Source organism: Blennius ocellaris (assembly GCF_963422515.1).
Source record: "Blennius ocellaris genome assembly, chromosome: 2".
NCBI classification, from domain to species: domain Eukaryota; kingdom Metazoa; phylum Chordata; class Actinopteri; order Blenniiformes; family Blenniidae; genus Blennius; species Blennius ocellaris.
This window is the reverse complement of record NC_137651.1, coordinates 29,057,888-29,071,422: the sequence shown is the minus strand read 5'-3', so window position 1 is coordinate 29,071,422 and position 13,535 is coordinate 29,057,888. Positions and strand designations below refer to the sequence as shown.

The following is a 13,535-nucleotide window of genomic DNA, read 5'->3' as shown; positions in this document are numbered from 1 at the left end:
GGTCAATCCAGCAATTTCTCCTAGAAGTACTAGTAGTTTTAAAAAGCATAACTTTCTGTTTAACTTAAAAAAAACATGTCAGTTACTGAAGCTTAAAAGCGACTAGAATGGGTTTAAAAGTAAATCTGCTTCCATCAAGGTAAAACTTTAATAACCCTACAGAAGGAACTTGTGCTGCAGTCAGCAGTAAAACATACAATAACAATTTAACTTTTTTTTTATTTATTTATTGATATTTTTTTCTTTATTCATTTCACAGTGGGAAAAAAAAACAAGGAAAAAGGAGGAATACTGTGTTATGACTTTTGTTAATGATTCAGAAAAACATTTCAGGAAAAAAAAAAAAAAAAACTGGCCGGTCAAAGCGCGACCGCATTCTGGTGAAAAAACACTAAATGGGAGGGAAATACTCCGGCAGGCACACATAAAATTTCATCTGAATTTTTTTTTTTTTAGCTATGATACTGTCAAAAATTATAGGGGGAAAAAAAATCAATTTAAGTAGTTCTATATTGGTTGGAATCATAATAAAAAATATGTTTCAAACTGAACATGTGGTCCATTTAGAAGGTTTTCAATTCAACAGCAGCTCGTATCTTAACTCATGAAGGAAACACACGTCACACTGCATTATTGAGGATGATTAGGTCGACACAATATAAAGAACCGTATCATATCGACATTTTTCTACAAAGCTTCTTTCAGCTCAGGCAGCTGCCTTCTGTTTGTTGTGTTTGGCGAACCACTCCTCACTTTTATCCTCGGCCATGGCCTAAAAAAACAAGTAGAAAGTATGAAAAAGTGTGTATTCAACACGTTTACAGTGCAGAGTGAGTAAAATCCATCCAACCTGATCCAGCAGCTCGTTTCCTCTGGGGTCGACGGTGGACAGCTGCCTGAACGCCTCGTCTCCCACAAAACAGACCTCGTGGCCGTCCTGAAAGCATTTCACAGTTTATCTTGGTTAAATAATAAAAAAAAAAGCAGCAGATTGAACAGGATTGCAGTGTTTTATTTGGGGACGTTGTTACCGGATCAGCTAAAATGACCACTTGGACCGTGGCTTTGCCGGGAGTGTCCAGGCTGACCAGCGGCGTCAGAATCTTCTGACTTTCCTTCTTCATCAAGGCTTCGAGGTCCGGCAACTGGCGAAGGAAGGGGAAAAAAAATGAATACAACTCTGGTGAACAAGACAAAAGTTCAATGAAAATAAATGACAGTACTTGTATTTTATGTTTTACAATGAAAGATGAACTCGCCTGCTCTCGTGGGCATGAGAACGCCATCCTTCCAAACGCCGTTCCGTGGTCGACGGCTGCACCGACGTCCCGAAGCTCCAGTTTGCACTACAACGGTAGAGAGACCCGGTCAGCGCTGTGACGTCGTGTCGGTGGCGTGACCTCGTCAAAGTCATCCCGTCCTCACGTGGGCGTCCGTGAATCCCATCAGGACCGTCTTCTTCTCCTCGTCCTCGTCCATCACCTTCATCCCCAGCAGGGACGTCCAGTAGCGGGTCGACCGCCGGAGGTCCGACACTCCCAGGCAAACCTTTTGCACCGGGTCTGACAACAGATGATTAAAGGTGACGGCCTAATGACCGAGACAGAGAAAAAACAACTACAACACATAATAACTAGATGTTTTTTAAACAGCGATTTGAATTGGCGATGGTGGATAAAATGATCAGTATTCAGATTTGCAGTTTATATATGGAAAAATAAAATAAATTATATATGCATATTATATTATAAGGATACTTGTTTTCTAACTAAGCAATAATGTGTAATTTATCGTGTTTGTGAGCTCCTGATTTTAACGCCTGTGTCACACTGGTATCTCTGTTTGTTCAAAGCATCACGCGGGTGTGAAGGCAGAGTGTCGTTCCTCAGGTGTTTGTGGGTTAACGTAATGACAAAAAACCCAAATCACAGGTATTCAGTAACTGTATTGACGTCATGTTGTGACACAACTCACGGACGTCCAAAACTCACCAGAAGCCGGTTGCTCCTTGTCCACCAGGTAGAAGGAATAACCTCCAGGAGCCTCTGTCAGGTACAGATGGTCTCCCACCTCAGTGAGAGGCCATCCCAGGCGCCTGGCGTTGCTCACGGCTTGGCTCGACTGCAGTGTCAGTCCCTTAAAACGCACAAGCGATAAAATGTTAATTTACTGGGGGACCTGTCGCTATTAGCACAGTTCTTTTCCAGCCAATATTGCTTTTAAAAATACGTGTTGGACGAAGTCAAACAGGTCGGATAAGTAAAAGAAAAATCACGTTTTACCTAAGCGAAGGTAAAACTGTTTTCTATTGATGCACAAGTGAGTGTTTTTGGAAGAAAGGTCAGCATAAAAATAGTACGTCCACCATGAGAGACTTGTATTTTCTTCCGTGAGGTGTTAACGTTTGGCAGATGACTTTGTATTGGCGAAAGCCGATGGTGAAGAAAACACCGGGGTGCCGTCGTCAGCACTCCTGCCTCACATGGAAAGCATATCAGGTTCTTCTTTTGTACGTGCCACAACCCAGTTTCCTTCCACAGTCTAAGAAACATGCATTTTAGGGTAATTTTGTCTCTAAACGAGTGTGCAATTGGTGGAGATGGACTGGTGGTAACCTGCACAGCATGGACCACTCACACAGGTAGTGTTGTTTATAATAAGTCGGTCCCTGTTCACATGGACACTCACTCACCAGAAAATCATTGCCAAGTTGATATTCTCCAACTCCATAATTGTATGTCAGCTCAGCAACAAAATGTTCATCCTCTGGACCAAAGCCAACCATTGTCTTGCTCCATTTCCCGTCGTAAGGCCTGTGTGTGCACACAGGACGAGACAGCACGTAAACAACTGCATGTTTCTGTGCTACGCTCATTAGTGGAAGGATTTTACACAGAACAAGATGACAATGAGTGCAAAGTTCAGCTGCATGTTGGTGTATGTGTGCGTGTGTATGTGTGTGTGTGTGTCACGTCTACCCATTGCAAGTTGCCTTGCAGCCCTCCTCAAACTCTTCGTGTCGCAAAACCTAAGCAGAACAATGAGAGAGGAGTTAAAAAGCAGGTTCCTCTCACAGCCCGGTTCCTGCAATGCTTCATCATTACGTACATGTGAGGTTTGTGCAACAGCCTGGTTGAGATTTTAAGATTTAAGGCTCAACAGCAGCTCCATTCTCTGCTTTGCTCAGATTATATTTACCTTCATTCCCAGAACATCTCTGTAAAACGTGGCCGTTTTCGCCCTGTCACCAACTTTGAAGACAAAATGCAGCGCTCGTCTCAGAGACATGTTTATTTCGCGTGTGTTTGTGTGTGCGCGTGCACAGTGCAGTTCATTCATATTGACGTAAATACCATTGAAGCACGTATTGAAAATAACTCACACATTTCGTTCAAACTAGAATATTGTAACATGTTGTGATTATGATGCAAATGCATATGATTAAATACGGTCTTAATAGCTGGACTAAAGAGTGCGATGTAATGAAACGTAACGTGTCACCCCCTCCAGTCGAATTACTGGTACAGTCCAACACCAAGTCTCACTTTATGTCGCGATGATACAATATAGACGCAAGTTTGATTTTAAATTTTTTTTTAAAATAATGCCAAACATCTTAAACTAGTGAATACATTTCTGACACGAATTCACAGTATGAAACAATCTTAAGCTGAATAAAGTGAGTTCAAAATAAAGGAGGCGGGGACATGCATTACCGCCCCCGGTCACCGGGTGGCGGTACACACGTGTCAATAAACAGAGGAGAAAGAAGAAGAAGAAGAACTGAGGGAAATGGCGGCGTACATGAGAGGCGTGATCAGTTTGGTTTCCACGGAGCGAAACGTCTGCGTGTCTAAAGTCAGCGGCGTGTTGGTGGAGTCCAGGCGATTTGTGCGAGGACTGGGGAGGAAGCCGGTCCGGGTGTTGCTCCCGGAAACCGAGGCAACCAAAACTCGGAGGTCTGAGCCGGAGCAGCCAAACACGAAGAGGGAGAAGGAGGCGAAAGTCAAGTTTTCACCGCAGCCCCGAGAAGAGAGGGACTCCTTCAGGACAAAGAGGGACCTGGCAGCAGCCGCGGAGTCGACTCGGGTTCCCGGTGCAAAGAGTCCGTTGGACGGGTTGCGCTTTGAGAGGGCTCTTCCTGGAGACAAGAGGCTGGGGTAAGTGTCACTGCAGCCCGCAGCACAGACCAGGGCCAAGGGCACCCACACGGGCATCCCACTGTCTTGTTCTGTTGGTTACATAGAACGAAAAATAATCGGCAATTATTGAGTGACGTCGTGGCTGCGACAACTGACCCGTCATTCACGTCCCAGGAGTAAAAGCTCCTGCTCGTCTGAGGACTTGGACTTTCTCTTAACTTCCTGGACTTTTATGTTCAGAAACGATTAGAATCATTGCTGTTAAGTCACCTGCATCGTTACTCTTGTTATCTTTGATAAGTGATGGTCCCCCGGTGACCCTGAGCCCTGGAGGCCTGCCTTCTCTGCTTTTCTAGTATAGATCACACCAATACTGGGAAGAACTATTGAGCCTCCGTTTTCCTCACGTGCCGGACCGAAGTACACGTTGCATGTCAAGAAATCCTCGCCAGTTGTCATAAAACATAATTCAAGGATTCTCAATACGTTTTACAGTTTAAATGGCAGAGTTCTTCTAATTTGACTCGAAACTTGAATATTTCCTCAATAACTTTAAAGTTGATGAAAATAATAGTTCAAGCACGTTCTTGTTTGTGTCCCCCCCCCCCCCCCCCCCCGATGCTCCTCTTCCTCCACGTGTCTGTTCTGCAGAAGGCTGGTGAGCGTCGCTCGCTCCAGGACGTTTCGAGAGCAGCAGGGTAAAGTCCTGCTGGAGGGACGGCGCTTGATCTGCGACGCCCTGGATGCCGGCGCCAGTCCACAGATGGTGTTCTTCAGCGCAGCGGAGCACCTCCAGGAGCTCCCTTTGGACCAGCTGAAGAGGGCCACGCTGGTCAAGGTCAAGTTTGAGGACATCAAGCTGTGGTCTGACCTCGTGGCCCCACAGGGGGTCATCGGTGAGGCACTTTTTTTTTTTTTTTTTTCCCCCTCACGATGCCGCGCTGGTGCTTTGAGTCGTTTGTCATTTTGACGTTCTCCCCCGCAGCCATATTTGCTCGCCCCGACCCGTCACGCTTGAACTTTGCAAACCGGGAGCGGACGCTGCCGCTGTCTCTCATCTGTGACAACGTCCGCAACCCGGGCAACCTGGGGACGATGCTGCGGTGTGCCGTCGCCGCCGGCTGCCATAACGTCCTCCTCACGAAAGGTGCGACTTGACTCAAGCGCTCTCGTCTGCAGCGTGGCTGGTATTTGTGTCTTACTTGTTGGTTCAACAGGTTGCGTCGACGCCTGGGAGCCTAAAGTCCTCCGTGCCGCCATGGGTGCTCATTTCCGCCTCCCCATCCATCCCAGCCTGGACTGGGGCGACATCACGAGTTACCTCCCGAGCCGAGTGACCGTCCACGTGGCCGACAGCCGCTGCGCCGTCGCCGAGAGCACAGACAAACCTCTCAAAGCGGGAGACTATGGCTGGGTCAGCAAAAGTAAACATGTGGACTACGATGAGGATTCGGATTCGGAGTGTGATTCTGACGACGAGGGACGTTCGTCTCCCGGCCTGGAGACCAAGCTGCACCACGAGAGCTGGGCTCGGAGTCCCACGGCTCTGGTGATCGGCGGGGAGACGCACGGCCTGAGCCCGGAAGCGCTGCAGCTGGCGGAGAAACGCGACGGCTGCAGACTCTTCATCCCCGTGGCTCCGGGTGTGGACAGTCTGAATTCAGCCATGGCGGCGAGCATCCTGCTGTTTGAGGGCCGGAGGCAACTGGTGAAACTGCTGCAAACGTCTGGAAAGAAACATCCGTCCAAAGCCGAGAGGCAGGTTTCATGACGGAATCGGACTGGTGTGACCGAGTTAATATGCTATGAAGTATTAATAAATATGTATTTAAAACTTTTGCCCTTTGATTTGTTTGCTCATGTTTGTCTGACAATAATTTCAGATTTGGTGCTCGGCCCTGTGACGGTCAACATGGCCGCAGATTTGGCTCATTTCTTGTAAATTACTGACTTTACACTCGACAATCACTGCATTGATCATCTAGAAAACTCGGCAGTTGAGGACAACATCTTTTTAGTGAATTAATGAAGTATTTCTATTCTACTGTTGGCCGCTCGCTGCGGCTCCTGCGTCAAATGAAAATCCCAACTTCTTGTAATGAAACCAAGGAAAAATTCACCGATTAATCTTTTCAAATCCTGAAACTGGAAGATTCACAACGCAGAAGGAACATGAAGAGGGCGGGGAGGTACAACAGCTGCCATGATGCCAGAAATTGTATGAATGTCAGACATTTTACAGCTTCAAATGATGGAATATGTGCAAATTTAGTCAGCTTGACACTTTCCTATCATTTCTAAATGACAGTGACGCAACAAAAGACGACATGTAATGTTCAAATGTAAATGTAACTACATTGAAAGGTAAGTGTAAGTCGTGAAATATACTCGAGTAACACTGTCATGTTGAAATATTAGTTCCAGATGTGCAAGTGCCTTTCAAGTCTTCACAAAGGAGGCGCTGAGCATCGTGTGTCTTTTACATTTCCAGGAGCGGATGATTTTATTGTGGAAAACTTAACAGGAATAAAAACTTTGTGCTCGCCAGTGAATCTTTAATCGAGTGTGAAGTGAGGAGAAGACGGGGATTTATACATTCAACACTTTCCAAGATGCCATTTTTGTGCCTCCTTTTTTCTTTTCTTTTTTTTCATCAAGGGACCTTCACAGAAAATCCTCATGACTTTGAGATGAGAACCACCATGAACAACTGGCAAGATATGACTTCTACTTACACACACACGGGGGCTTTTAAACATTAGTCATTGGTCTGTTATAAGCAAGTTCCCACGTGCGCTTAGCCTGTATGTGCACCATTCATACAGTTTTATTTAAATAGAAAAGCTTACAGCTACACCCAACTGAGGTTGAAGCACATCTGCACTACATGTGAAATACAAGTGTGGGGGGGGGGGGGGGGGGGGGGATTTTACTCTTTCGCAACATCACTTAACAACCATAAAAAGCAAAAGTGAAACAAGGATCTTGCAGCCAAAAGGGGGAAAAAGCAAACAATAAGCTGAAAAAGTAGGTCCACTGGGTAACTTCTCTGGTTCTTCTCTACGATTTAAAAAAAAAATGCTATGGTGTGTGTGTGTGTGGGGGAGGGTGGGGGGGGGGCTCATGAGGCAAAAACAAAAGAAACAAAATCCAACAGAATCTCCATATATATTACTGTATGGACTATAAGTCAATGCAAGGCACCACAGGAGAAAGAGGACTCCATGAAAAGAGGAACATGTCTAAAAAAAAAAAGTTTAAATGTCAGTAAAAAAAATGAAACGTCTGTCTAACAGTCAGGCAGGGAGGTTTGGAGAGAGGGAGAGAGAGAGAGAGGCTGGGAAAGGTGACGGGTGGAGCATTAAGGTCGGAGGTTGGATGATGGAGCGAGTCCCATTCTGTCTCCGTCCCAGTTTGTGCGTTTGGACGTCCTCTTCAGATGGGCTCCGGTTTGAGCTTCTCCCCCAGGAAGTCGCCGACGAACTGCTCCACGACGGCCGGCGTGATCTCCTCCACGTCGCGGACGTACTTGGCCCGGGCCGACATGTCCAGGATGGTGAGCAGTGGCGCCGCCTCCGGGAGGTTGGTGTAATCCCGCAGAGAGTCGCTCATGTCGTCCTGGAGGAGAGAGAGACGGAGAGAGAGAGAGAGTGAGCAGAGAGAGTATTTACAGTTCCTTGGTCACCTGGCGGCCATTTCTCTACAGCAGTGTTTTTCAACCTTTTTGAGCCAAGGCTCACTTTTTTCTTTGGAGAAATCTGGAGCCACACCACCACCCGGAAATGTAAAAATTTGAAACGCTGTAGCCTATATTGACGATATAAAGTCATTCTGATCAAAGTTTTATCAACAGAAATCAAATAAATATAGAAAAAAGTATTTCCCAATTTCTTGTTTTTATTTTGACTCCCTCAGTGTGAAACCTGGACCTGATGGATGAAGAGCTGAGATCCTGGCAGGAATAGAAGACAGACAAACAACAACATGTCTAGTTCGGAGTTCAAATCCTCCCTTTTCAAAAACTTCTCCATCACTGTCCATTACTCCAGTACTTTGATACAAGATGGCAGCAGGAGGTGGAGATTAACCAGACTGACGTCTGTCAGTTTCCATTTCACCGGCAAAGTTCTGTGCTGCCATCTAGTGGCGAAGAGTATTTATACATGATTACTCTGCAACACACTGACAACGGCTGTGAGAGCAAATGTTTTTTTAGAAAAAAATGTGAAATTGGATAATTTCCCACGGCACACCTGACGAGATCTCACGGAAACACCAGTGTGCCGCGGCGCAGTGGTTGAAAAACACTGATGTACAGGTTCGTCTGCAGAGTTATTGTGCCTGTGAAGAGACGACGACTGGATCAACTCTGAGCTTCTGCTTGTAAGATTCATTATAAACTCAGTGGCGCTTTAATCTGATAAGACTGGCTCGCAGTCCGTCCCTATATTAAGTGTTTAGCCATATTAGGATTGTGCACCAGTGAGTCAGAGTAAAGGAACTACACTGAGCAGGATTTAACAAATCATACATACACATATATCATTGCCAACAACTTCTATGAACGACTCGATGGGAGTATGACGGATGGTGGGGGAACGCTGGACCACTTCTTTCTGACCGACGGGACAATTAAGAGAAAACGAAACTGAAATCTAGTGTAGAAAACTCAGCACAGACTTGATTTAAATAGGATTTAAAGCAGCAGCTTTCAGGGGATTTGTACGCTTTGATTTATTCTTCGCCAATGTTCGTCTGCGTGTATTTCTTTCTTTCTCGGTTTGTATGTATTTGACCAACTTTTCACCAAAACAACTCAAAACCTGAATTTGTATGAAATGTTTTCGGGAAGATTTGTTGTCATAAAAGGACCAACCGATCACTTTTTGGGACGTTAATGACTAACCGCTCCTCAAAAACTGTGAAACCGCAAAAAATTAAAAATGTCCCTTTCATCTCATCAACCAGAGCTAGCGGCTAACATGCTGTCGATGCTAGCTCGGTTCCACAAACCAATGTGACGAAGGCATTTGTTTTAGTGCCCGTACTTGTTTATTTATTGCTTTAAATCTTCACAAAAACGTCTCACCTGAATTGCATGAAATCTTCAGATGATTTATCGTCATCCAAGGAACAATCGATTATATTTTGGGACGTTAGCGGCTAACGGCGGTTTCTGAATAAATCCTCAAAAACTGCAAAACTGTGAATAAATGTCCCAGTTTTCTCCATTCGTCACACTTGATTTCCCTTGATATTTCCAAGTAACAACACTAATAAATCTCCCAGAAAGCCTTGCAGCCACTCAGTAACCTGGTCGCTTAGCCGTTCGTCTGCGTATTTATTTATTGGTTTGTATGAATGTGTTTGACCAACTTTTCGTAAAAACTACTCACTTGAAATGTGTGAAGTAGTTTCCTAAGCAACCTGGTTAGCATCGACATGAGCTAACGGCTATCGTCCTCGCTATGCTAACTCGCACGCAGATGTGGCGTCGGCGAAGGTCTGCGCTCTACCGAGTGTAGCTCTATTTTATAGTCTGCACAGGTCATGATTGTGCAGGAATATACAGCGAAGGTGTTTTTGAAAACCGCCGACGCAAAGTCCAAAAAAACCAACATGATGAACTCATATTTACAATCCAATCGGTCCGTGAACTTCAAACTACTGTTACAAAAATCACGTTTTAAAAAAACTAAAAACTAAGAAATGTAGTGCAGATCAAGCGTTTTTCTATCTGCATGATTTCACCTTCCTGCACATCTGTTGACCAGCTGTGGTTTCTCATAAGTTAATGAACCATTTGGCTGCTTTGGGCCTCAATAACAGAAGGAATCTGTGTAGAATTCAACTCAGACTGGTTGATAAGTTTGTTTGTGTGTCGCTATCGAGCTCAATGCAGCAGATTTGAGCTTCCCCCCGTCCTGATTGGCTCCGGCGCCTCATTACTCTGAACAAGATCAATTGATTAGATGGACAACTGGAATATTCATGAATAAATTATTTAGATAAGGCTGCTGCCAGAATATCTTTCTTTTTTTAACCATTACAGTCAATTTATCTTATGATTTTTCCTAAAACAATACAATAACTATGAAAGCCTTAAATCATATTTCGGGTCCTTTTTTCCCCCCAAAATAAAATGCATCATATCACAAGACAGTGCCTTAACACATGTAATCTAGGATAACAGAAATCAAGTGAGAATTTAACCCAATTTCCAGACTTTTAAGCTAAATATTCTCCACAGACTGTAAAATATTAAAACACCCTCAATAAACACACAGCAAAGGGGTTGAAAGGGGGAAAGTCTGCAGCTTAACGTGTTACAAGAGTCCCAGTTTGAACAGAGACTTGAGCCTCCAGGTTTTATCGCCGGTCTTCACTTCCAGCCTGAACAAACTGCTGAACTCGAGGTGTCGGAACGTCACCTTCTGATCTCAGGAGGAGCCGGCGACACGCCGGCGAGGACGACCTCCGCTCCTCCTCCAACGCCAGCACGGAACCCAGCGACATTTGAATGTCTTTGACAAAAACGCCGGAGACGTTCCGACCGGGGGGAGCTTCCGAAATGCGACGTTTCTCGACACCTCCTTCGGCGGCGGCCTTCACTTGAACTGCTCAACTGTTCAGTCACATTCCCAAACGTCGGCGCTCGATCTTTATTAATGCGCGCTTCTTGAAAGAGAATATAAAAGTCTTTTTTCCTGCAGGCGGTGAGCCCCAGAGAGACAACGCAGCAGCTCAGTCACACGTCCTGCTGTGAGGAAGCGCAGAAAGGAAGCAGGTGGGAGTCCAACAACATGCCTCCGTTTTCAAAAAGCTGCTTCACGTCAGCCTCGAGTCTGGCGGCAGAGGGTTTGAATATGTGTGCAGGGGAAGGAGCGGCGCTCTGGCTCGTGGAGGAGCCCAGTGAAAATAGCTTGGCTGCTGGGTTCCGCCGCTCGTTCCGCTTTGATTTCTCCACATTGACTTTAAAAGGAGCTTCGGCCGTGTTCCTCCCAAGGCTCGGCGTCACCTTTGACCCCCCCCACGAACACGTCCGGATTAGCAGCTCTGTGGACACGGGGGGGGGGGGAGTGTGAACGAATCACTGTCCGGGCAGCAACTTTCAAACACGCTTGAGAGGGCCATCAATTACTGAGGCCGAATGAGAAATCGTGGTTTTGGTAATTGGGCTGGAGTTCCAGCTGGGAGTGCCTCCCCACTCCCGCCTCCATCATTTGGTCTCCTCGTGTTCCCGGAGGGCACTCGGTTCGCGCTCAGCTAATATCTCCATGTTATTGGAGACATTTTCTCATCCTTGTGACACGATGGCCTGATTTCCCCTCTGCTGGCTCCGGACCAGAGCCTCCCAGAGATGAGGGATCAGTTTCATATGGGAAAAATTAGGTTGCAAATAATGAAAAATAAATAAATAAATACATTTTAAAAAGTTACCTGAAGAGGCCAGCAGGTGGCACTGCAGCAGAGAGCTGCAGCCCCGGTGTTTAAAATTGATAGTGACTTGTGTGCCAGAGAGAGTTTAGTCATAAAGTCAGTGATGGAGAGACTTTGGGTGGATTTCCTGCAGCAAGTGAAGCTGAGCCTCGTCCTCGTCTCTGTTGTCAAAACATCCAGGCTCCTCCCCCCTGAACGAACCAAGCCACATGATCGGCTCCCGGACTTTTCACTGAACAGCTACCGATCAGGTCCGCCGAGACGACGCCTGTGACCTCGACGTAGGTCCCGTGGTTCATCCCCCTGCAAATCACCGACCGTTTAATACCCGCTGATTTAAGCCGCCGCCGCCGCCGCCAAACGACAGTGAGACACTGCTGGATTCTCCCTCTACGGGTGCAGGCCCTCCACGGCAGGCTTGTTTTGCAGCCTCGATCGCAGACCACCTGGGCAGCGGGTGTAGAGGAAGCGCAGAGCGGCGAGTGATTCTACAATCCACCACCGTGGCCTCTCTCAGCCACGCAGATATGAGACGTAATCTCTGCGTCAGTCTGCACCTCCGCAGGAAGTGATGCATCTTCTTTTGTGTGGCTCCTCTGCTTGTGTAAAATGCTACCCCCCCCCGCCCCCCGCGGCTCGGCTCAGAACAAAACAGACAAAGGGCCTGCACTCACAGCTGTGATAAGGCTCAGCGTGTATGTGTTTACCGTGTTCCCATTATCGATGCGACTATGGCATTTCACCGTAACGTGAACCTCCAGCGGGTGGAGAGGACGACCCTCCGTCCGTCTCTCAGACCAACGTCCTGTCAGATTATAGACATTCTACGACCTTAAATCGGGGAAAACATTTGGCAAACTCAGGTCTGACAGCCAGTTGAATAGAACTGAAAGACGCCCTGACGATGCAATGACGTTTAAGTTGTTCTCTTCAAATCTGTCTGAGCAAATGTCATTTGCTTTATTTCACCATGACGACATGGAGTTCATAAATAAAGACACTGATTCACAACAAACACATTCTTATAAGTTTGGAGATTCTGCATCAGAAATCTGTTGTCAGACACCCTGAAATGGAAAGTCTGTGTGTTTTAGGGGTTATAGAAGGATCACAACGTTAAAATGTGATGAAAATCTCAACCTTTGACCTCCCAAATAAAGAATCTCAGAAGAAGAAAACTAACGCAGGAGTCAATGTCATGTGATGAATATCAGCCAATAGCCGACAAGTTTCCTCTGAATCTACTTCAGATTTAAATCTGGAATCCTTCAATAAAACGTCCAAGATAAGCCGTCAGTTAACTTGCAATTATGGGAACAAGAGAGAAAGACGGGGGAGCTGCAAAACTGGGAAATGTCCAAAAAAAAAGAAAAAGAGAAAACATCTGTGAAGATTCTGTTAGCATGAGCTGTAACTGTGGAAGTTAAGGAGAAACAGGTTTATTACCATCTGGGAATCATAGAATAGAATAGAATAGAATAGATTAGCTAATTCATTCAAAAAGTGAGCCGGCAAGTAAATAAGATGAGATATGATAAACGGCACTATTTTCTGACGACGTGCATAAAAAGTCACTAATTGTGGTGTTTGTGATTAATAAAAGGTTCAAATGTATCTGAAGTCAAGCTGGTTTCCTCTTAAAAGAGGATCGTAGTTAAAGAAAGAGGAAGGAAGGAAGGATTCGCCAACATGCTGAGCTTTGACTGGCGACGCAGCCTCACAGTGTTTATGCAAGACGTTATAATCTCAACGTCGCAGCAGCCACTCGCTTCCCCGGTGCTCGATTCCTGTGTGTGTGTGTGTGTGTGTGTGTGTGTGTGTGTGTGTGTGTGTGTGTGTGTGTGTGTGTGTGTGTGTGTGTGTGTGTGTGTGTGTCACTAAACAAAGCTTTGAGGAGCAGAATCACAGGCAACAGTCAAGGCCCCCCTCCAAAAAAAGAAAAAAAAGAGCAGT

General features: G+C 45.9%; 3 protein-coding genes across 3 annotated transcripts in view; 1 reads left to right on the top strand and 2 right to left on the bottom strand.

The window, feature by feature from the left end:
• Positions 1 to 270: 270 nt before the first annotated feature.
• On the bottom strand, positions 271 to 3,312 carry glod4 (glyoxalase domain containing 4). Its single transcript, XM_080503815.1, has 9 exons — positions 3,199 to 3,312; positions 2,979 to 3,028; positions 2,693 to 2,813; positions 1,992 to 2,136; positions 1,426 to 1,562; positions 1,260 to 1,346; positions 1,032 to 1,145; positions 851 to 937; positions 271 to 772 (listed from the first exon to the last, which is right to left on the bottom strand). Exons 1-9 carry the CDS (start codon positions 3,286 to 3,288, stop codon positions 707 to 709), a joined length of 897 nt encoding a protein of 298 aa, XP_080359941.1. The 5' UTR covers positions 3,289 to 3,312; the 3' UTR covers positions 271 to 706.
• Positions 3,313 to 3,792: 480 nt separating this feature from the next.
• On the top strand, positions 3,793 to 5,931 carry mrm3a (mitochondrial rRNA methyltransferase 3a; the record flags this gene model as incomplete). Its single annotated transcript, XM_080504285.1, has 4 exons — positions 3,793 to 4,160; positions 4,794 to 5,038; positions 5,128 to 5,289; positions 5,360 to 5,931. 4 exons carry the CDS (start codon positions 3,793 to 3,795, stop codon positions 5,911 to 5,913), a joined length of 1,329 nt encoding a protein of 442 aa, XP_080360411.1. The 3' UTR covers positions 5,914 to 5,931.
• Positions 5,932 to 6,615: 684 nt separating this feature from the next.
• Positions 6,616 to 13,535, bottom strand: part of nxn (nucleoredoxin) — a 73,000-nt gene continuing 66,080 nt past the window's right edge. Inside the window, exon 8 of the mRNA XM_080504632.1 lies at positions 6,616 to 7,760. Coding sequence (XP_080360758.1) covers positions 7,578 to 7,760 — 183 coding nt within the window. The 3' untranslated portion in view covers positions 6,616 to 7,577. The remainder of the gene's footprint in view (positions 7,761 to 13,535) is intronic.